Source organism: Rissa tridactyla, chromosome 8 (assembly GCF_028500815.1).
Source record: "Rissa tridactyla isolate bRisTri1 chromosome 8, bRisTri1.patW.cur.20221130, whole genome shotgun sequence".
Lineage (NCBI taxonomy): Eukaryota > Metazoa > Chordata > Aves > Charadriiformes > Laridae > Rissa > Rissa tridactyla.
Genome location: NC_071473.1, coordinates 16,924,949 through 16,947,792, shown reverse-complemented (window position 1 = coordinate 16,947,792; position 22,844 = coordinate 16,924,949). Strand labels below are relative to the sequence as shown.

Here is a 22,844-nt window from a genome sequence, read left to right as displayed (position 1 = left end):
TGATAAGACATGGAGGGGGGAGACGAGCATTCCAAGATGCTAAGTTTGATATATGTTTGCATTTGGAAATGATCCTGACTAACTGCAGTTCATTTTCATTATAACCATATTTAGTTGTCTATTTTTTTTTTGAATTGCTGCAGTGCATGTTGGTCTAGGTCAAAGAAAATATAAAAGAAGAAACTTCAGGTTCCATGAAAAGAGAATAATTTTTGCTTGAAAGTAATTTGTGTTCTTAAATGAATATTTATAAATGAATGGAAATTGACAATATTATGTATCTAAGCTGTGTTGCAAGTTGGTGTCAAAATATAAAAGTGCAGTAGTAATTAATACAAAGGCAAAAGAAAACCAGAAAGAAGAAGTGTATCTTAGTGAAGAAAACATAGTTTAATTTGCAGGGTAACTTATTTTTTTGTAGGATGGTGAGATTTACAAAAGGGCTGTTCCCACAGGTAGGAGAAAGGAGGAAGCTCTGTCTGGGAAAGCAGCAGGGCTGTAGTGGTCAGTGGAAGGACCAGCAAGGGGTGTCAGAGTAAGGTCTGGCCACTCGTGACCTGTGGGAAGAGCACAGTTTAAGTAGGTATTTAAGAATCTTGACCTTAAGATGAGTGAATGAAATTTGGGCTTGTGGCTGGTCTTCATTGCGTGTGTGGAAACGTACTTTGTTTTCTGCTCCTTGGAAACTTGGTGCATAAAAAGCAAAAGGATGACACCTAAATAGGTGCACTTAGAGAAGATGTGAATGACTTCAAGGCAGGTGGAGTTAGGTCTTTGACATGATCAGGTAAAAGCTCACTGTGTTGAGAGAAGAAATTCTTTCAACTTCTGCTCCATGAAATCTCTTCTGTCTACTTTCTCAACCACTAATGTTCCCCATGTATGTTTTGCTTTCTGTCATTCAGGCTACAGGAGGACACAGTCCAAAGACTCAAAATGGACTTTTGAGTCCTCCCCAGGAAGAAAAGCTCAGCAATAGTCAAACCTCGCTTTACGAAATGCTGCAAGAGAAAGGGAGGTGGGGCGGAGTGAGTCTGGATCAATCAGCTCTCCTTCCTTTGAGGTTCAAAAACATCAGAGAAAAGACAGACGCTCACTTTGTGGATGTGATTAAAGAAGACAGGTAAGGAAAATCGAGGTGTACAATGTAAAATTGTATGAAGGACAGAAGGCAGTAACATATCTTTAATCTTTATTTGTGTGCTTTTTGTCTACTGTCAATAATTATTGATAACATACAATGTCTTGTATGTTTTCTGATCTTAGTCTGCATTCTTTTTAAACGACAGTAGGAACTTGATGTCAAGCATTCTGCTCAGGAATACGTAAAGCCAGGTTTTTCATCATTTCCACGGTGAACAGTCATTATTCAGTCGAGTCTTCAAAAGGGAAAAAATACTCTTTAAATGACTTGTCATGGAGTTGAATTCTTAACCTTTACATTCAAAAGTCCTCTTAATGCACATAGTTTGTACCTTCCTCTGCAATTAAAAATGTAACATAAAATCTGAACCACAAAACTCACATTTTTATATAGCAAAAGAACAACATCTGATAACATTTGTGTGACTAGCTAATGCCTAGAAATCATACTGGGCTTGGAAGCAGAATTAATAGGGGTGAATTCTCATGGACCTAGTAACTACCTACAGCATTTTGTAAAGTTAGGTTCTTTCTCTGTTTCAAAAAGAAAAAAACCAACCCAAAACCATTTTGAGCAGAGGAAAATATGTTATCTGAAATTCAGTAGTGTGTGATTTATTTTTTTTGTAAACACTCAGCCATATCTCCCTTATGGCAGTGACTTGACTGGATCAACTAAACAGATAACTTGAGTTTGTTATAATTTATGGCTATTCTTATTTTGCTTCACTGCTTCCACTCAGATCAGGGGTATTTTATCTAAATATCCTTGAAACGGTATGCTCGTATAGACTCCAGGCTGCTTGGAACAGGGACACTGTCGTCTTAACTGAAAACATGACTAAAGCAGGGAGAAGAGAGAGGGAGGAACACCAGTCCCTCTCCAGTCTCTTCTCTAGATTTTTTTCAGGTTACTTTTCTCCTGTGGCCAACTTCAGTTAAAATTTAGGTTCTCTTTCCCTTCACCACCAATGTGTGGTCATTAGTGGCTGAGAATTTTTAGCTGATATTTTCAAATATTAGAAGACAAATGGATTAGGAAAGTCCAAATGTTGTCAAAAATCAACGAGAACAAATTGGATTTTTGTTTAAAATGTAACTAGCGTGCTGCAAATTTTTAAGTTATAGAAGTAGCTTAATTTATGCTGTTGGTTTGCTGAAGATGCCTACCTCAAGCTTTTGTGTTCTTGGTGCTTTTCTCCTCCATTTACAAAATGGGTAATTCTTTCTGATTCAGAAAAAGTAGGACCATGACTTGACATCAGTCAAGCATAGCTTTTTTTTGGGTCTCAATTAAATATCATCATTACCATATTAAGTGGGCCATTTCTTGTTGCCAGGGAAACTTCTCTGCTGAGTTCAGTTCATGTAAACATAACTTTCCAAAAATAATCTTCTGATTAATTAGGTCTATGCAAAATGGTTTAAGCCTACCGTTTTACATTAATCCTTTTTAACATTTCTCAATGTGAATTTATATGTAATAAGCCATTTAAAAAACATTCTTGATCCCCTTCTGTAAAACGTAATATACTGTTGGTCTCAATAAATCTGTGAGGATACTTGAATGGGAAATGTGAGTTTCCAGAGGGAGGAGATGAAGTCCAAACTTCCCCTTGGTCATCTTATGTGAAACCCTATCTGCTATAATGATACTGGAGTTTTGCTGCTTTGGTTTTATGTTGCAGACCCAGCAGCAGGGAAGCATGAGCTTCCCATAGCATTGGGCAGTGATTTCCAGTGTGGTGCATGATGCTGTGATATAAATTCATATTAACAGAAAGTACCTAACTCAGATACGGTGGTAAAGCGCATAAAATAATCACGCAGGCTTCCTCTAGAGCTGGGAAGAGCTAAACATATCCTTGGGAGGATTCAGGAGCCTGGACGCTGTGTTAGGAAGCTGCCTAGGGCTGGCCTGGAGGAAATGCTGGACACTGAGGGTATTTTTAATTTCCCACCCTCTCTCTAGAGTTTAAGTGTGTGGCTGAGAGTTTCATGAGCGGCCATTGGTCTCTTTGTATGCCGAGGTTTCACCTTGGAGCTGATACCTCAGCACAGTTCCAGTTGTCTTTAATAATAGAGCCAGTGAGCAGCACGTTTGTTTTATTGCATTATACAATAATCCTTTTCATAGAAGTTATCAGTTGTCATCGTCTTACATCTTGATTATATATATACTTAGCAAACAGTATATAGTCTAAACTTTGAGTCTGGCTTTACTACAGCCACTATAAAAATATCATACTTTGTTCATTGTAATCTGCATGTTACTGTGTATTTTAAAAGAAAACTATAGTGCAAGTGTAGAAAATGTTTAAACTTAATTTCATTATAATACATCCTTAGACCATTGCAGCTCCAGCACATCACCATACTCTGAGCTTCCCTGGAGGAATAAAGTGAATTCAGCAATATTTTAAAAAAAAAAAAAAAAAACTTGCGAAATTCATATTATGAGATGTTCTTAGAAACATCCAAGAGAGGTGAGAGAGGGAAGAAAAGGAAGAATGAAAAAGAGGGACTCAAGTGAATGTGTCCTGTCATTCCTTCAGAGTATCCTGGTGTTCTTAATACATTGGCCATATTCATGGTTTAAGTCTTTTGTCTTCTCCAGCTTCAGTCGAGGAATGTGTGTTTGGTTGATCTTGCATCTCAAAAAAAAAAAAAAAAAAAAATGCTTCCCACATGCCATCTTGTGCTGGGGAGCTCGTGCTTCCAAAAAACCTCTTTGGCAAGTGTTCATAAAAAATAAACAGCAAAAAAGTTCTTTCATAAACCTCTTGCAACTAATGTAAAACTCAAAACGTTCTATTTTTGCTCCAGAGGTTGGTGAATAGAAACACCTCTTTATTTTTAATGATTGAGGCCTCTTATGTTTGGGGTTTTTCTGCACCGGGGACTGGAAGATAAGGTGAAGGAGTGCATAACCACCCTCTGGTAGATGCTGCTTCCTGGTTCGTTAGTCCTAGCCAGGTAGTTTCATTATTTGTCAGTGCCTTTGTTGATGATTCTGGTAATTTCAAATCTTCCGTTTCAGAAGTAAAAGTAAGTTATCTGTCCCCTCAGGTTCCATTTCTCTGCAGCCCTGATCGTTAAGGGAACGTTCCCAGCTGAGTTACTGAGTTATTTTGGTGTCTTTGAAATAAAAAGAAAGTGCTGTTTTCTAAAATGGACAACATCTTTGTTTCTAACAGTTTGTCACCTTTGTTGTCCTTGGCTTGCTTTGAACAATAGAATTCCACCTAAGACACAAATATCCCGCAGCTGCACATCTCCTAAGGTTGTGCCTCTGTAGCAGCAATTAACCTTTACTATTTGCTGGCTAATATTACAATTATCTGTAGTCATCTGCGGTTGTAGCTGTTAAGTTTCTGGAAGGGCAAGGGATGTCAAGCTCAACAGGAAGGGGTTCTACAAGTATATTGGAGGCAAAAGGAAGACCAGAGAAGTTGTGGGCCCACTGTTGAATGAGACAGGAGCCTTGGTGACGGAGGATGTGGAGAAGGTGGAGTTACTGAATACCTTCTTTGCTTTGGTCTTTACTGCTCGGCCCAGCCCTCAGGAGTCCCAGGCTTTGGGGAAAGTAACGGGGAAAGAAGACGACTTCCCCTGGGTAGAGGAGGATAGAGTGAGGGATCAGGTCAATTAGATATTCACAAGTCCATGGTCCCCGATGGGATGTACCCAAGAGGGCTGAGGGAGCTGGCGGAAGTCATTGCTGGGCCGCTTTCCGTCATCTTTGAAAGGTCCTGGAGAACAGGCGAGATGCCTGAGGACTGGAGGAAAGCCAATGTCACTCCAGTCTTCAAAAGAGGCAAAAAGGAGGACCCAGGGATCTACAGGCTGGTCAGCCTCACCACCATCCCTGGAAAGAAGATGGAACAGCTTGTTTTGGGCGGTATCTCAAGGCATGTGGAGGAAAAGAAAGCTATCAGAAGTACTCAACATGGATTCACCAAGGGGAAATCATGTCTGACTAATCTGATAGCCTTCTATGATGGCATGACTGGATGGATAGATGAGGGGAGGGCGGTAGATGTGGTCTACCTTGACTTAAGCAAGGCGTTCGACACGGTCTCCCACAGCATCCTCATAGGGAAGCTTAGGAAGAGTGGGCTTGATGAATGGACAGTAAGGTGGATAGATAACTGGTTGAAAGACAGAGCTCAGAGGGTTGTGATTAGGGGCACAGAGTCTAGCTGGAGGTCAGTGACGAGTGGTGTTCCCCAGGGGTCAGTACTGGGTCCAGTCCTCTTCAATGTATTCATCAATGACCTGGACGAGGGGATAGAGTTCACCCTCAGCAAGTTCGCCGATGACACAAAGCTGGGGGGGGGTGGCTGACACACCGGAAGGCTGTGCCGCCATCCAGAGAGACCTGGACAGGTTGGAGATTTGGGCAGAGAGGAACCTTATGAAATTCAACAAGGGCGAGTGTAGGGTGCTGCACCTGGGGAGGAATAACCCCCTGCTCCAGGACAGGTTGGGGGTGACCTGCTGGAGAGCAGCTCTGTGGAAAGAGACCTGGGAGTCCTGGGGGACAACTGGATGCCCATGAGCCAGCAATGGGCCCTGGTGGCCAAGAAGGCCAATGGCATCCTGGGGGGCATCAGGAAGAGCATGGCCAGCAGGTGGAGGGAGGTCATCCTCCCCCTCTGCTCTGCCCTGGGGAGGCCACATCTGGAGTGCTGGGTCCAGTTCTGGGCTCCCTGGTTCAAGAAGGACAGGGAACTGCTGGAGAGGGTACAGCAAAGGGCTACCAAGATGATGAGGGGACTGGAACACCTCTCTGATGAAGAAAGGCTGAGGGATTTGGGTCTCTTCAGTCTGGAAAAAAGATGACTGAGGGGGGATCTTATCAACGCTTATAAACACTTAAAGGGTGGGTGTCAGGAGGATGGGGCCAGGCTCTTTTCAGTGGTGCTCAGGGCCAGGACAAGGGGTAACGGGCACAAACTTGAGCATAGGAAGTTCCACCTAAACATGAGAAGGAACTTCTTTGCTGTGAGGGTGGCAGAGCCCTTGCACAGGCTGCCCAGAGAGGTGGTGGAGTCTCTGTCTCTGGAGACATTCCAAACCCGCCTGGACGCGTTCCTGTGCCACCTGCTCTGGGTGACCCTGCTCTGGCAGGGGGTTGGAGGAGATGATCTCCAGAGGTCCCTTCCAACCCCATGGTTCTATGATTTTGTGACCTTTTTCTGAAAATACTACTTTTGCTATGACTTTTTTTCATAAAATACTTCCTCTGGCTGATTGAGTGATGTGGATAAAGGGGTACCTTGTTGACCAAGAGCAAAGAAAAGCTATAGGAACTTCAAAGCCAAGCACCAGCGTCCCTAGAAACAGAAACCACAGAACGGGGGGCTCTGAAAGAGTTACAACTGAATAAACTTATGTTAATATTGTCTTTTCTCTTTAGCCTCATGAAAGACTACTTCTTTAAACCGCCTATTAACAAGCTGAGCCTGAACTTCTTGGATCAGGATTTGGAGATGGCCTACAGGACGAGCTATCAGGAAGAGGTGTGTTGGTTTCCTTCTGTAATCTGTCTAAGCAACTGTCTGCCATTGCTCTGAACACATTTCACTGCAGTCGGTAGCAGGGCTCGTGAAATGTCGCATGTGATTTACTGCTTGGTATGGCTGCCTTTGAAAACGGCCTCCTTTCAGTTTACCTGTCTTGTGCCATGCCCTGAGACTAGTCTGACGTTTAGGCTGGAAATACATTTTCACAATCCACCAAGACACACTAATTACTTCTCACCTGCCTTTTCTCCATTTTCAGGTTAGCATTTTAAGGCTTTAGGCAGGCCAGAGAACCATGCTAAGATGAAAGTAAAGAACCAAATACTACTTGTCTTCTCATCAAATATCCTAACTTTGAGAATGGTAACTTTTGAATTTGATTCTTGTTCATGTCACAGCGTCATGGTTATCCCTGTGGAACCCAAACCTGCTCTGAACTCAAATGTCTTTTAAGATCTGTCAGTGTGCTGTGTTCAGAAATGGGCAGCTCAAAACACTGCCTAATTGTAAGGAACAGTGAGTAATTTGTAAGGAACTTGGTGCCTTCTTTCAGGATTCTGCACTGAGTGTAAAAAGTCCTTAATCCCCTTGGGGACTAACAGTATTGCAGCTTTCCGCGTCAGTAGATATTCCTGCCTGGTTGACAGGAACTAGCAAGGTGTTTTAAGCTTACATATAGCAACATTAGGTGTCAGTACTAACTGAGGCTGCGTTTCCATAAGTAGCCGAAAAGTTGCTGCCAAAAGAGGGTATTTGCTCTCCCCTCCTTTTTCCTGCTCCTCCCCGCTCCTTCTGATGGCTCTGGTGCTTATGAGGCCTCCCTGCTGTGAGCCAGTTCATTTTCCTAGCCTAGCATAAAATAGTCATGTTTCGTTTTTCTGTTTGGGGCTTTTTCTTTTTCTGCCTGGGCCTGTTTTCTGCTGTATTGAACCAGGAGCTCACAGAGAGGTTGGCAAGTGCCAGAGCCAGTGCAAGATACGTGTCCGGCAGCAGGAAGGGGAATGGGCCCTTCCCTTCCAGTCACGTTGAGCTATTAGTTTGGATCATCCCTCTGGCACAATCGCATCGTGATAAATGTAGGTGTTGATTTCTTTCCTTCCCCGTATGTCCTACATCTGAGGGCAGGTAGGATTTCTGCTTCTGCTGCTTGTTGCTTTCTGTTCATGGGCTGCTTTCTCTTCTGGGCAGCGTTGTGACACTGTCCTTGGCCCCTATTTGCTTGTTTTCCAATGTTTAAAATGAGACCTAACTTACTTTTTTCACAAAGGGAAGCGCAGTTGTGTTGCAGGTTCCATTTGTTCACTTTGTTCAGGAGCTCCACACTCATCCTGCAGCGCTGTGTTCTAGTGGTATCTCTCTGAATAACGCTCATGTAGCAACAAGAGGGAGAAGCTTCCCGTGGGATACAGCCTGCAAAATTTGCACAAACTATGCAGAAAATAGCAAATCAAATTCTTTCCAATGGAAAGATTGGAAAGAGAGGCAAAGTGGTGATAGGTGGATATGTAGGAAATTCATTGAAGGAGCAGGAATGTGGTCTGTGTATTTTGTCAGTGGCAAGCTGTTAATTTGAAAATTATCTTGTAAACCTGCCTGGAATTGGGAATATTCATTCTCTAATAGTAACTCTGCAGCACTGGGGCAAAAACCTGTTAAAGCCTTAATATTAGCATAGTCCTAGTCCAAAACAACAACAAAACAAATCTTCTCTTGGAGAGTGAAATGATTTGTCAGCACTGCTGGTTCTTTAATTGCCTTGCAGTAAACTGTTGCTGAAAGTAACTTCCACCACCACTGAATTCACCTCTAATTACACAGTGCCATCTGCGTGCTCGGCTTGTGACCGCTCTCCATAAGCGGCTCCACTTCCCAAGAGCTTGCTTAGCCTGTTCTTTGGAAGTTAAGGCACTACTTAACACTGTTAGGGCATCCTTAACGCTGTCACTTTAGGATACAGTGCTGCTTTTCTTAATTCAATTCATGTGACTTTCTGTGTGGACTAACAGGATTCTGCTACAGTTCAGATTAAAAGGTAATTTTTGGCACAGAAGTGATGCTAGCTGAATTTATGAAGTTGCAGAGAGGTACAAATGAGGAACAAGTTAATTTCCTGATATCGCTGAGTGCAGATAGTGCTCTGAGGAGCAAACGAAATTTTCAAATTAAAGCAGGGTACAAGACTGCAGTATTCAAACTGGGCTACTTCATGGTCATATTGATAATGTACTTTTTGTTTTTCTTTGGAACTTGCTTTCTGTGGTCCCTGGGGCAGAGAAAAACACTCATAAGACAGGGCTCATCTGAGTAAGCCAGGATGTGGAGCTCATGATCTAGTTTTCAGCTGGACTGGCCAAAGCAGCGCACAGCACAGCTGCACCGGCACCAGGGCCAGGACAAGATGGGATGGGAATGTGTGGTAAGGGGTTACGGAAGAGCAGAACTTGCTGTCCTGGGCTCTGATCAATTCAGATTACGTAGCGTCCCGATGGCTGCTTTTAATCTGGTCAGAAAGGGAGTTGTGAACTCTGCCATAGGCAAGTAACTGCTTCCGTAGAGTGGTGTTTGGAGGGTTTTCTTGAAGAACCATTGGAGCTAAAAAGGCTTATTGTAAAATCTATTATTATTTTAAACGAAAATCCTTGAAGGAAACTTCTTATAGCATTATATATTATTATAGCATATCTGCTAGTAATTGTGGGGTTTATGTTTCTTTGCATAGAATAGACAATTTTCATACGGTTTGTTTCTGTATCATGACATTCTGTAGAAATCACCCCAAGCCCAGGGGCTGTGCTGCTGGTGCTTTCTCTCAGCACAGGCTTGTTCTTGGGGAGCTGTGATAGCTTCTTTCAGAACAGTACTTGCATTGGATTAACGCAGTGGCAATAAGTTCTGCATTCCTTTATTTGTTTCTACGAGCTGCTGTTTCTGGTACGGTTGAATTCTGCAAAATAACATTTGTTCATTTTCATCCCCTCCCTCGATCCCTATATTCCACACAGGTTATAAGGAATGCTCCAGTGAAGACATTTGCCAGCGCTACCTTCAGCTCTCTCCTGGACGTGTTCCTCTCCACCACGGTCTTCCTCATACTCTCCATCACCTGTTTCCTGAAACACGGGATGGTGGCATCCCCTCCACCACCCGCAGCAGTCGTGGTGTTCATCATCGCCATCCTGCTTGAGGTGCTGTCCCTTGTCATCTCAATTAGGTAAATAAAGCATAAGAAAGTCTTGAAACAGCAGTGGGAACTGAAATGGCTTGGGAACGTTTTGTTTGACAGCATCCCAGGAACTCACTTGGACGGTCTGTAAGGAGACCAGTTAGGAGAACAGTGTTAGTGACGCCAAGAAGGCTTGTGGCAGATCTTATGCAGAGAGAGATCTAGCTACAGAAATTGGAGGACAGAAAGGTGACTCTTGAGAGAGTCGCTCTTCAGGAAACAGAATCTGCACGCCATGCCTGCCCCTGCTTATTGTTCCTTGGGACGCCACATGCAACTGGATATCTTCTCCCCTCGCAGGGCCATCAGAGTGAGGGAATTCAAAGAGAAAACTTCTATCTGTCCTTCAAAAAACTCCCCCACCTTTAAATTCCTAGATAAAAGTACACCATTCTGGTGTTGGAACTGAAATAATTTATCAAAATGCAAAGAGCAGTCCTTTTCTCAAAACAAAAAAAAATAGAAATTGCAGAAGTCACACTGCGTCTGTCCAGAATTAGTTTTCTTAATGATCTCTATTTCAAGTCTCATGGGTTTAATATTAAAACAGTTTGTGTTTTCTCTGTTTGACACGTAATTGGAATCAGCATTTCCCCCAAGTCCTGGGCTGTGTGACAGTCAGCTGCTGCTTGAGAAGGGAAGGGGCACTAGTTGGTCTCTGCAGAAAGGGCGGCTTTGCAGGACTGTGCTCAGCGGTGCCAGCCCTGGAACTGCCTTTTCGCAGTCGCTGGTGAAGAATCCCCAGTCCCTGAATTCTTGTACATCCCTGCAGCGCCAGTGCCTCTGCCTCTCCTGTGCCCTGGGAGGTGAGGCTGGGCTGCAGATGCAGATAGCTGGTATTTAACAGTGACTCCTCATTCCAACTTCATACCCAGGCACCCAGGGGATGTGTGTTCTCGACTTCTAGGACATTTGTGGGCCTTACCCCAGCATTTCTAACTAGTCACCGAGTGGTTACTGTGCAATGCCTGCGTAACCTGGGGTTTCCCCCAGGCACACTGGAGTTACTAGTACATCCAAAGTGTAGCAGAAGACCGCAGTCGTGCATGCTCTCCTGGGTGTGTTGTCTGATTTATACAGATACTGTGGGTAACCTGTAATTAACCCAGATGATAGACCTAATAATAAGTTGTTTGTCTCTACTTGTGAGAGCAAGTTTATTCTGCCCTCCTCATCCCCCGTTTTCCCTGCGCTTCCTTCTGACACAAGAGCATGTTATAAGTGTGGTGCGTGGAAACGTGTGTCCTCACTTGTAGTTCTGCAAATTGAACAGGTATGTGTAAATTAAAATGCTTTTGTAATTACAAGTTAGAAACAATTCTGCTGTTGTTTCAAAAGAAATAAGAGATTGCAGTTTGCACTCTTATTTTGACTCTTCAGGGTCAAGGTAAAAAATACTAAATTAGTACTTTAGTCACTGAAGCAAGCTTGTAACTCAGTGTAAATGTACACAAGCATATTTACATGAAAACAGGCATTAAGGAGTAGAGAGAGGTCATTTGTGAACAGTGGAGAAATGCTTTTAAGGATAGTGTTTCTTAGCAGGTGTATTTGGTTGTTGCAGTTTGAATAGTATTGTAGTTCTGGAGTTTTTAGAAAACATAGAAATTCCCGTTTCTGGGAGATGGTTGAACTGGTAGGACTGTCATTCCGGTGCATCCTAAACTGGATTAACTGTTGCTCTGTCCTCTCTCTTGCACCAGAAATGCATTTTCCGCTTGCAGAACAGTTCTGTATTCTGTCTTGGGGGGGGGCAAGGTTTTTTTGTCAGTTTAAGGTGCCCAGGCAGCTCTTTCATCGCACTAGGCAGGAGAGTGGGAAGGCAGCAGTGAGCAGGTAGCCTGGGTTTGGTGGCTGTGGCATTGAATCCTTGAATTTGTTCAGCTCTGAACAACTCAAACATCACTTTGCAGAAGAACTAGTTTCTGCTATCCAGGTATGTCTGGAGAAAATTGGTGTGCGTTCACCTTGCGGGTGAATTTTTACTCCATTTTAGTATTTTTCAGCTCATTATTGTTCTCATTTCTTTGTCCGATGCATTTGCTTTTTCTTACTTTGTACATTTAAAAAAACATTGCTATAATCTTAGAAATAGCAGGTACATAAGGTATATAGTAGGTACATAAGGTTTTATTTCAGTCCTGTTCTATAATTGGCAGTTTATGGGTTTGTTAAGGAGAAGGAAAACTGCTCTTTTCAATATGCTATCTATATAGTCAAGAATTTGTCAAGTGCCTTTGTCTTTCTGAGCCGTGTATGGCTGTACCATGCCACACTGTGCTCTTGAGAGTTGTGCTCTTTGGTAGTGAGCCTGGGCCATTACCAAGGTGAGTTTAAGTGGCTTTATAATGTTTTCTTAACACTGTTTGATTTTGCCACTGACATTCCTAGTATTTTTATGAGAGACTGTTGGCTTAAAGCCCAAATTTTACTTTCTAAGCTGGATTGGATGCCCCATGTAAAGTCAGTGAGATTTAAGAAGCAAGACTCCTAAGCCTTAGAAGAATATATTTTTTAATATTAATCATTCTTTTGTGCTTAATTCTGATTTGAAAAACAGGTTGAGAAACATCTCACGCTGTGGAGATCACCTGTATCCAGCCATTAGAACTCACATAGTCCCACCTGATGTAGTAATAACCAATTTTCAGTAGACAACGTATACTGAGTAGGACTGTCTTTATCCTCACAGGCACTCACAGGAGGTTTGGGATGCAGGGAATATTGTCATGCAAGTGAGAGATATCTGCAAATCATTCTGGATTTACTCCACACTTACAAGCAATTGGTTCTCAGGAACTTGCTACCAGGGGCTCACATTCACGATCTTTCCTCTACTAACGAGGTATAATTTGTATTTGGCTTAACTCTGATCATCACATCTAAGTTAACACTTTAGTAAATCTCTTAAAGGACAAAACAGGATCGTCTCAGATCTGAGTAGACCTTACCCAGGGTGCCTTCTTGAAAATAGCCTCCTACTATGCACCAAAAGAGAGCAGTCTTTGGAGATGAAAAATCTCAGAAACTTTCTGGTAGGTTTTCAGTTTTAACTGTAATGGCAATGGCATATTTGAGGGGGGAGCTTTTGAAGAAAAAGGTATCTGGTTTGGCTTGGAGATGTTTTTTGTTTGTTTGTTTTGAATTTATAATATGTATTTACATTGTAGTAAATACATAAAACATGCTTTTTGGGCTACTCTGGTCTCTGCAACCTGAGGCATGCGCTTGTGTACAGTTCCCTTGAGCCGAAAGAAGAAAATCATCTTTTTCCTCTTCAAATCCTCTTGAAAGTGAGGACTGCTCACTCTGGCCGCTCGTTATGCACAGAAACGGTGCAGAACTTCCTGTGCAGAAATGTCATCCCAAATGACAATCACAGAATACCACCGAGATATCTTAAGAGAGGAGATTGGACTACAATGCTGGGCACAATCCCAGAATTTCAGGAAAAGGGATTATTTTAGGACCAGAAAATTCTTGCCTAAGTTTTCTCATTGTATTTTCATTATCATGATGCGAAACACCCTGCCTTTAAATGAGTCTAACTTTTAATTGAATCCAGGACTCGGCCTAGGAAGTCCTCGCTACAGCTCTTGTGGCTAAGACCTTTAGTCCAGCTGGAGGAGTGAGAGGAGAGCACTATTGCTGCTCGTACAGCAAGAAACAAGTTAAAACTGAAGTTCTAGAAGAACAGAAGTCCTCCTGGAGCAAAGCTTACAAGGGAGAAGGATGTTTTGATTCCTCTGAAGTGTCTGATAATAAATTATTGGAGTACCTATAGATGAGGATCCCACTGTTAGCACAAGTGCCACTCTAAAATTAATTGTATAAAGCTGCGTGCAAAAAAAAAAAAAAGGTGCTTCATTTGAAAGCATGTGGAAGATGTCATCTCCAGTGCTGTAAATGTAATGCAAGGAATGTCCTTCTGCCCACTTGAAACGTGACTGCTTTGACTTTCATGAGTTTGGTTGAAGTGTAAGAGGTCCTAAAGTTCTGCTGTTTTATAAAAATACCTTGGAAATATCACTGAACATAGAGCAGTGTGTGAGATTTCACTTGGCGTTCTTAGGAGTGCTTCTGCAGGAGCGCAGGTAAAAAACATCTGCCCACTATTTTAGCTGTAAATACAGGATTTTTGTTAACTAGATACTTTTGACATCTAGTTGTTTGTCTTGAGTAAACTTGTTATGAATAAGTTTGTTTAAAAAAAAATGCTTTGGTTTTGATAGTACTCTTCAGTGAAGACTTCTGGGTGAAGAGGTGAGGCCAGAATAGTGGATGTTTTGTCCCTGTTCACAAGAGTGGGAGGTGGGAGCATTTGATAAGTTGCTTCGTGAATTCAGAAGTACCTTTCTAGAGGGCGAAAAAACACCTTCTGGATGGAGCAAGCAAGCAAGTATGATCGAAACAGCACGTTGTCTGACTAAGGAAAACGGGCCTTTCCCTGGTACTTCGCCTCCCCAGGCTTGCTGGAGAAACACCCGTGGTGTGGCCACAGCTGGGACCCTGTGGCCAGCCAGGTGGATCTTCTTCAATTCCTAATGACCAGCATCAGAAATTGCTTTCTGCAACCAGAGCTTAATGAACAGCTTCTGTTAACAACGGGACTGATACACAGTATTGATGCAAGGGAAAACAATGTATTCTGCTTGCCTTTTATTTATTTCTAACATCTGTGACTTTGGTATTTAATATCCCACCAAATTGCTGCTACGCCAAAAGCTTTTGATTTGAACCGTGGGAATTGATTTTAAACTGCCAGTAAATGGAGAAATGACGGTAACATTCCCCGTCCCCCATTAATCATTTATGTCAAAGTTACTAATTTGAACTCCAGCTTGTGTAAACATCTCGGATGCTTTAGCATTTAAGCCCTGTTGAGCTACCCACTGACACTGCATTATTTACTGATACTGCCCTGTAGCCATTAAATCTGTCTGCAGCTCTCGTTGCCGTCTGGATTTAATGCACCTCCTTTACTTTCTGCGATGGGAGGGTTGCGCTGTAGTCACAGGCTTTCCCTCTTTTGTGAAGGATGAGCTTTCAATCAGTTTAATTCCAGAGTGCGATAAATACCGGACAGGGGAGGCGGGGCGGGGGGGGGCACGGAAAAATCAATGCAAGAAGGTAAACATTATCACGAGAAATGCGGTGTTGTCCTGGAATTTGCACTAGCTTTTTGAAACACACAGCTGCCTAAATAAAGAAGTGTCCTCATCGCAGGATTAACTGATCGGGTTTGCTGATGGATTTGTTGCTATAGTTCCCACAAGAATTTGTCCTGGCATGGAGGCTTGGCAAAAAAAAAAAAAAAAAAAAAAAAACAAAGCTTTTTGCACCATGGAGTCCCTGTTGCGTGGGTTGGGGTGAGAGACATGAGCTGCACCGGGTATCTGCCCCGCTTTTGCGTGCCACGGAGCCGGTTTCTGTGCCAGCCTCCATGGGAGCCAGCTGGAAGATGCGGCAGAGCGTGGGCAGAGGTGTCACTGAGCTGCCTTCCGAGACACCCGCTCCTCCCGGCTCCCCACCCCGCCGGGGATGCTCTGCCTTGGACCCCGCTTCGCCTGCCTTTCTCAGAGTTCAGCCCTGTAAATGTTAACCCTAATTCGTAGGCTTTGGGAGAATCGCGCTTTATTTTTAGAGGCATGAACTTGGGTGGCATTTCCAGAAGTACTCGATACTGGGTGAACTTGGCTGCCGCTGGAGGCAGGGGTAGTTCTGTTGCTGGTGTTAGAGGCAGCTGAGTTGGGACAATAGATAATGCTTCAGAAAACCCAATTCGTACTCTATTGAGCTTTTTAAAAATTTTATTTTGGTTTATATACAGTTTCTTAATTTCTTTGTTGGAAATTCCTTTTTATGCTAGAATACAGCTATAATTGTTGGTGTAAATGGAAGTCCATTAAACTAGGAACCAGGAAATCTGTGAGCACCCTCTCGTGGGGTCCAGATGCATTACAATGTCTTCCAAAATTATCTTTTTCTATGCACTTAAGTATAATTTCGAGATTTTAATATATTACATTAGGGAAGAGCTCTTGAAGCTTCAAAAAAATGCTTGAGGTCGCAAAATTCACGGAAGTCTAGACCAGAGAATTAAAATATCATTCATAAACATATTTAGTCATAAACAATCCCAAACCATACATAGTTAAAGGTGTCCAATAAGTGTCAAATTCACATAAAGAACTTTGAATTAATCCTGGTTTGTATCAGGCTTTTATCCAGCATAATACCTTGTATTTTAGATGCCAGTGTTAAAAAAAATCAGCAGATGTTTTTTCTCTTTTGAAAGATACAGGTAGTATGTGACTTTGGAGATTGTGAATTTCATGTTTAGTGTATGTTGTATCTATACCTTTTTCTTTTTTTTTTTTTTTTTTTTTTTTAGCTTGACCATCTGTATACCAAAAAAAAAGTAGTAATTATTTACTGTTTGGGCTCTTTAGGCCACTGTTAGGACAGCAGATTTACCTGCCTCGGCTGGTTCTGATAATTACATATATCTACATGTACTGGCTTTGAATGAAACGAACTGCCCTACGTTACCTTTTTGTGTCTTCATAAAAATAATTAGAAACTCAAACAGCAGTCCAGCTTGCACTTGAACAGCAATTTTTCTGGAGTGACTAATGTTTTTTGAGCTTTAAGAAGGAAGTTATCCTGAGGATTTGTTTCTCTAGGTAAATGATAGTTTTCTATGCAATGTCCCGGAGCATTAAGCATCCTTTTACCTTTCCTTATTCATTTTAACAATTAGAAATGCTCTCATTTAAGAAGTATCTCCGTTAAGCTGCTCTCCAGAGCTCTTCCAGTTGGCTCCTTTGGCACATCACAGCTTTGGGCCGTCATTTTACCGGCAGCTTGAGGCAAGAACCGTTCCTTCCCGCATGCCTTGCACGGAGCCAACTGGGTTGCTATGATGGATGCCACCGGGCGAGCGGAGGAGCGTCTCGGTTGCCAGCTGGCCCCCGAGGTGCTCATCCCAACCGCTGCCAGCTCTCAGCCCACACTCCTTTTTCCTACGGAGAGGGAACGGAGCCTGACTGCAGACAGGAGCTTCTGTCGGGGTGGCTGGAACTGGGAGAACTGGTTTCGGTTGCAGTATAACGTTCAGGTGGCATGGATTTGCGCGGCCTCTGGGTGACTGCTCTGTCAGCCGGGTACACAGCCCTGCTTTTCAAACGTTTCTGCTGTTAAAGTAATTTTTTTTAACTTGTAAAAGCTTCCCCTCTCCCCACCTGCTTCAAGGTTAAATATTCAAGAATGGAGAGAAGTCTTTCCTATGCTTACCTTCCACGTAAGTGAAAATTGGGTTTCAGTTTGTTTTCTCGAAGCCCACTATCCCACTTGCTCTCCCTCCCTTTGCTGACACCCCTCGCCAGAGCAAACAATCCGTCATCTTTCAGCAAAGGTGGATTAATTCCTGAAACTACCAACAGGTGCTATGGCATGGAACGTGCTGTGATTGCTCATAGAGCCTACATGAAGGATTTGAAGTTATATTATTACAGGTAATTGAGACATATGAAGTGATGTGCTGAAATTAATGCCTGGATCTGTGATTTCATTTGTTCCAGAATGGCCTTCTTTCTGGAGGAGGTGATGACTTGCACCAAGCGTCTCCTGGAGGTGATATCTGGCTGGCTGCCTCGACATTTTTTCGGTGCAATCCTGGTTTCTCTCCCAGCTCTTGCAGTTTTTTCACACTTCACCTCTGATTTTGAAACAAATATACATGTAAGTTGTCGAACTCTATTTCATAATCTGACGTTTTGGATCTAACAAAGCTTGTTGCTTGCCTGCCGTCTTCCTTCACCTCCCTCGTGCTTTACATCTGTTTGATACAGATCCCTTAGAGGGATAGGGCTTTTGTGCGATGAAGTGTCTAGTTTGTTATGTAAACACAGTCACCTACTTATTTGATAACACTCATACAAAGGAGGAGAGGGATATGCCTGCCTACCTAGGTAGTTTTGGGGTTTTGTTTTTTTCTTAGACCAAACACTTCTGCAGGTGTTTATTCTAGATAATGCAAGCAGTGTATCTCAGGGTTTTCATTGCATTCATTCTGGTTTTGATTTCGAGTTTGTAAGCAGAGATGCTGTGTATACTTAATGCATGCACGTTGGTGAATCTCAACAGTGAGAATAGTATTAGCAGTGGATGTGTTTTCTTTGCGGAGTTAGATGGAGAAACGCAAGGGAGAGAGCTCTCAGTACACAGAAATGATTGTCTGATTACCCATATTTAGCCCAGCCACAGAAAGGCCTGCAGGGGGTTTGGTGTGACCGTTAATAAAAACATTTAGAAGGAGGAAGAACAAAGGGTTAAATATTGAGGAGGGGGAAGAATGGTTTAATTTAAAGGCTATCTGTAGCATAAAAATAAATGGTTAAAACTGTTTGTGAATAAAATGGACTGGAACCGGAGATGAAAGTTTGTTTCTCTGTAAGTTTCTGTGAGGTAGCCCGGTGTACAGCCCTTCCTTTCGAGGGTCTTTATGGAATCCTGTTTCACAAACCTCTTGCTATTTCAGGGCCCTGGGCGTAGGTAATGACTAGATCCTCATCATTCTTCCTATCACAGTTTATTACTAAGTGTTGGGAAGTGTTTGTTTCATGGGAACATGTGGACCAGACATTTTTTGGTCCTTCCTGATTTAAACATATAATCCATGGTTATCACGGTCACAGAAGAGCGTATTTGATATTCTTTCACATCCCATGTTTAAAATCATTCTGCAGCTTTTACCTTTTGTGAATTTCAGTTAACTATTTTTAAGATATTTTTTTGGGGGGTTTTTTTGGTTTTTTTTTTGATTTAATGATGGTCTTCCTCCCTCATGACTACCAGTAAACTGATGGTAGCAGTGTTTTCCTCACGCTGAAGGGAGCTGAAAACCTTCAGATCTCTCAAATCTGTCTGCTGATTTTTATATCATCCCATTCATTTCCATCCTTGATCATCTCTCCAAGCATTTAAAAATAATGTTGGAAGAACCATTTTATGAGTCTTTTCTCGATACCGGTTCAGATCGGTCTAAATGCTTCAGGCAGCAGCCTGGTGTTCCTCACCAAACCGAGAATGAACTTTGCTTTCTTTCCTCTTGCAGGTCCTCCAGAGTCGTGGGGTTGCTGGCTCACTCTCCAAGAGATGTCCCAACTCGTCTTGTGCTCAGTCTTTCAACAGCCATGCAGCTCTAGGAAACGGAGTCAGTCTATAGAGGGTCAGGTAAGTGTCATATTTTACTATGACATGGTTTTGCAAAGTTTTTTTTTAATTCATAGCATTTTATTACCCTCCCTGGAGATAAAATAATTAAAACCAAAATTAACAAAAACAGCAATGAAAAAAAAAACTTTCCAAAGCCATGCATACATAGTAAAACACAGCACTTACTGACCCTCTATAGGCTGGCTTCATGCTGGGGCATCACTTGGAGTGAGAACCAGTGCTCTGCCACTTTAGGAGACCTGAAATGGGGGAAAAAAAAGTAAGTTTTAAATTACGGGTTTTTATGGACACTTCTGAAATACCTTTTATCCATTTTTGAGTCATTTAAAAAAACAACAACTGTGCTTGTGGTTTAAAAATGGTAAATTTTGTAAGGTTTTTTCCTATACACTATGCCTACTTATGAATCACATGCTTATTTGTTATGCTACAGTATTGCTAATCTGCAGTCTCTGCACTTCAGCTGTAAAGGAAATTTAAAATGAGAGAGAAAGGGAGAGAATGATCGTTTGATACTGTAAAGTGCATATATAGCTAGAACAGAACTCCATAATGCTGTTGTGGAGTCTCTTTTAGCTTGGATGGTCATGAATATTCTTGATAAAACTGAAATTTGTGCATCAGCTTGACAGTTTTGACCACTGTAAGATTGTATCTCGGGGAAGTGAAGGCATTCTGGGAAATATATCCATCCTGCCCTTCCTTTTCTTTATCCAGTAAAGATGTGGAAAGGGAAAGGTTTGGGGTTTTGAGAGATAGGGCATTTGGAACAGAAAATCTAAGATTGTCCTTTCAAATTGGCACAAGTGCTGTTACCGAGTGTCACTTGACGATGACTGATACCTGCCTTTTTTTATCAAACCGGATTTTTTTCTATTTTGAGATCACCTGTTGCTGGCCAGTATGATACTGTCCGCTAAGAAGTGTTTTTACGGGTAAGCAGTTGGGCGAAGTTTCAGAGGGTGAACGTGTTCCGTGTTCTCAATGCAGTTGACGTCCGGTTTAAAACAGGCAGGTTCTGACCCCAGTAACTGAGAGGAGGTTACCATGAATGTTTACTCCCTTTTTTTGTTTTTTAATAAGAAGAGGCACTGAGCTTTTTGCAAAGGTAAGCTGAAGGTATTGAAAGTTACTGAAATAACGGCTGTGTAATGCTGTAATGCAAAACTCCATCTAGGGAAAATTGTGACAAACAACCTGTGCTAAAAGTTTTCTTGCTCTTCGAAGGGAAGACCTCCATCTTCAAGTGCTGTCTCCTGCTACAGACACCGTGAGGGATTAACTGTGCATAGAATAGACGAAATTAGATCCTTCTCTTTTATATCACACATTCTTTAATTTACTCTGGCGTTGATGTGCAGAAGGGCTCCAGTCAGCAGGAAGAAGCTAACTCGCGCTCTCTCTCTTTGTTGCAGTACACCATGTTTATGTGTTGCGCAATTCTCATCACCATTGTGCAGTACTGTAACTTCTGCCAGCTCAGCTCCTGGATGAGATCTGTGTTGGCAACCGTAGTAGGAGCAGTGCTTCTCATCCTGCTCTACGTCTCCTTGTGTCCGGACAGGTGAGCATCACGCCTTAGCGCTCATGGGCAGTGTTTCAGATGAACAAATGGGATTTTAGTATCCACCATGAATTTCTGCAGCATCTGAAACTTAATAATTTGATTTGGGAAGCGTTTTGCTTTTTTTTTTTTTTTTAAAGGATTTCGGGACAATATCTGCGGGTCCCTTTTCTGTAATCTGTGTTGAAATGACACTCTGTCTTCAACTGATATGTTTCTAGGGCACACTTACACTTTATCAGACCCATAAAATTGTCTTTCACTGTTTGCTTGAAAAATCTGTTTTATTCAGAAATTTCTGAGGCATTTGGTGGTGCCAGAGAGCTCAGTTGTTCCCCCACACCCCTCTACCCTTAGGAACCACGTATCTTTTCTTCCACCTCCTTCCTCAAGGAGTTTTCCTCTGTGGAAGACGGGTGCTTGGATTTAATAGGATTCTGATACCCTGATTCCTTTCTCGCTGTCTTGCCTTTTCAGAGGACGTTGCAAGGCAGTAACCAGAGGAATCACGTTAATGCAGTTTTTGTGCAATAACCTTAAGGCTTTTCAGTTTTTCCTCTGATAAGCCATTTTCCCCATAGGAGAACTTGTTTGCAGTATTCTCCTTCTATTTCCTTGCTGAGAGAGTCGAGGGAATCCTTCCAGCCATCCACTCCTATTGTCAAAATTTTGTAATCAACTTGAACTTCTCAATGGCTTAAGAAATATCTTAGCCATACTGCGGACTTTACAAGGACTTCTTATGCTAGGTTATTCTAATTCTTATCAAAAACCCTTCTTCAGAGGCCTGCTGAATCATGGTGAGAAACATGAAAAAAAACCCCAAACAAACCAAAAAGCATTTGCAGATACATGTTTTGTGTGAGCATTTAGCTTTTTATCCTCTCTTCAGGTATCTTCAATGGTCTCTTTTAATCTTGATCTAAGTTACATAAACAAAGACAGAGAGAACAGAAGTCACTCCTGTTCATGTCTGCGCTTTGGAAGTGGCTGGGAAGTTTGTTGGAAGAAAGCCTTTCCTTGGAAAAAAAAAAAAAAAAAAAAAACAAAACAAACTTGGAGCTGGAGTCAGCTGACAAATGGTTTCTAAATAATAGACTAAAGAAAAATCCCTTTCCTGTTTCTGCAGAGCACTCTGATTTGTCTCTTTGGTTTCAGTTGTCCAGCTTAGCTAACACCATCTCTCCTCCAGCACACTAAGTGACCTTCTCCCAGTAAGAAAGCTGGCTTTCCACCCCTTGCCTTTTTTTCCCTTCTAACGCGGCCAACCGTTGTCCACCCACCAGCTTCACTGAGAAGTTCTGCCCAGGTTTGGTTTTTCAGGGAAGTCAGCAAAGAGCAAGCCCTTGATGCCATTTCTTGACTCCCAAGCAGGGGTTTTGCAGCTCGTTCAGCTACACGCGTGCTCGCGTGTCCGCATGGAGCTAGCGGGGCAGAACTGGATGCTGGTCCACGGCAGAGCCTTTGAAAATGGGCTAATGCAATGTCTTTGGAGTAGCTAAAGTCTTCATGCAAAGGCAGGCAGCGAAGCCAAAAAATTGACGTTCCGCCTAGTGATTGTTTGAACAGACCTCTGTGCATCCATGTGAAAGGCGTTTTATTGCTGAATAATATCAGAAGGTTTGGTGCCATAATTGTAACTCCTAAGTCCTTATTCAAAGGCAACATTTTAGAACAAATTGTGTGTGTGGTTACTAAATCAGCTTGTGCAACAGCTCTGTACTAAGGCTTTGGGCAGAAAGACAGCCACAAAACTTGAGATTTTCCCTGCATTTCAACTTTATTAAGGGACTGGGAAAGGCTGTTCCCAAGCAGAGAGGTGGAGACTTTGCCATTTTACCAGTTCATAGCATCGGCTTATGCTGGCTGCTAAAGGGGTGGTAGTTATGTTAAAGAAACATTATCTTAAGAAATTTTGCTAATTATAGCATGTTTTCACCTGTGGTTTGAATACAGGTGACCATTAATGGGTGAAGTACAGAAATCATGGAATATGTTGTTATTTCATCTTTTAAAAATAAATATTTAAAGTAATAGACAGAGCTGTTCAACTGTAAATCTGAAAAAGTAATTTATAAAATTGTCCTCAAACCAGGACAGTCATGAACAAAAATAATACAGGTTGAATTAGTGAGACCCAGAACTT

At 42.2% G+C, this 22,844-nt stretch overlaps 1 protein-coding gene across 4 annotated transcripts in view; it reads left to right on the top strand.

Moving 5' to 3' along the window:
* ADCY9 (adenylate cyclase 9) overlaps positions 1-22,844 on the top strand; it is a 96,569-nt gene that overhangs the window by 56,431 nt on the left and 17,294 nt on the right. For all 4 annotated transcript variants that reach the window (XM_054211770.1, XM_054211768.1, XM_054211767.1 and 1 more), the window contains 5 exons: positions 906-1,123; positions 6,566-6,668; positions 9,674-9,882; positions 17,478-17,637; positions 20,550-20,698. In XM_054211770.1, the coding sequence (XP_054067745.1) occupies positions 906-1,123; positions 6,566-6,668; positions 9,674-9,882; positions 17,478-17,637; positions 20,550-20,698 (839 nt within the window). The remainder of the gene's footprint in view (positions 1-905; positions 1,124-6,565; positions 6,669-9,673; positions 9,883-17,477; positions 17,638-20,549; positions 20,699-22,844) is intronic.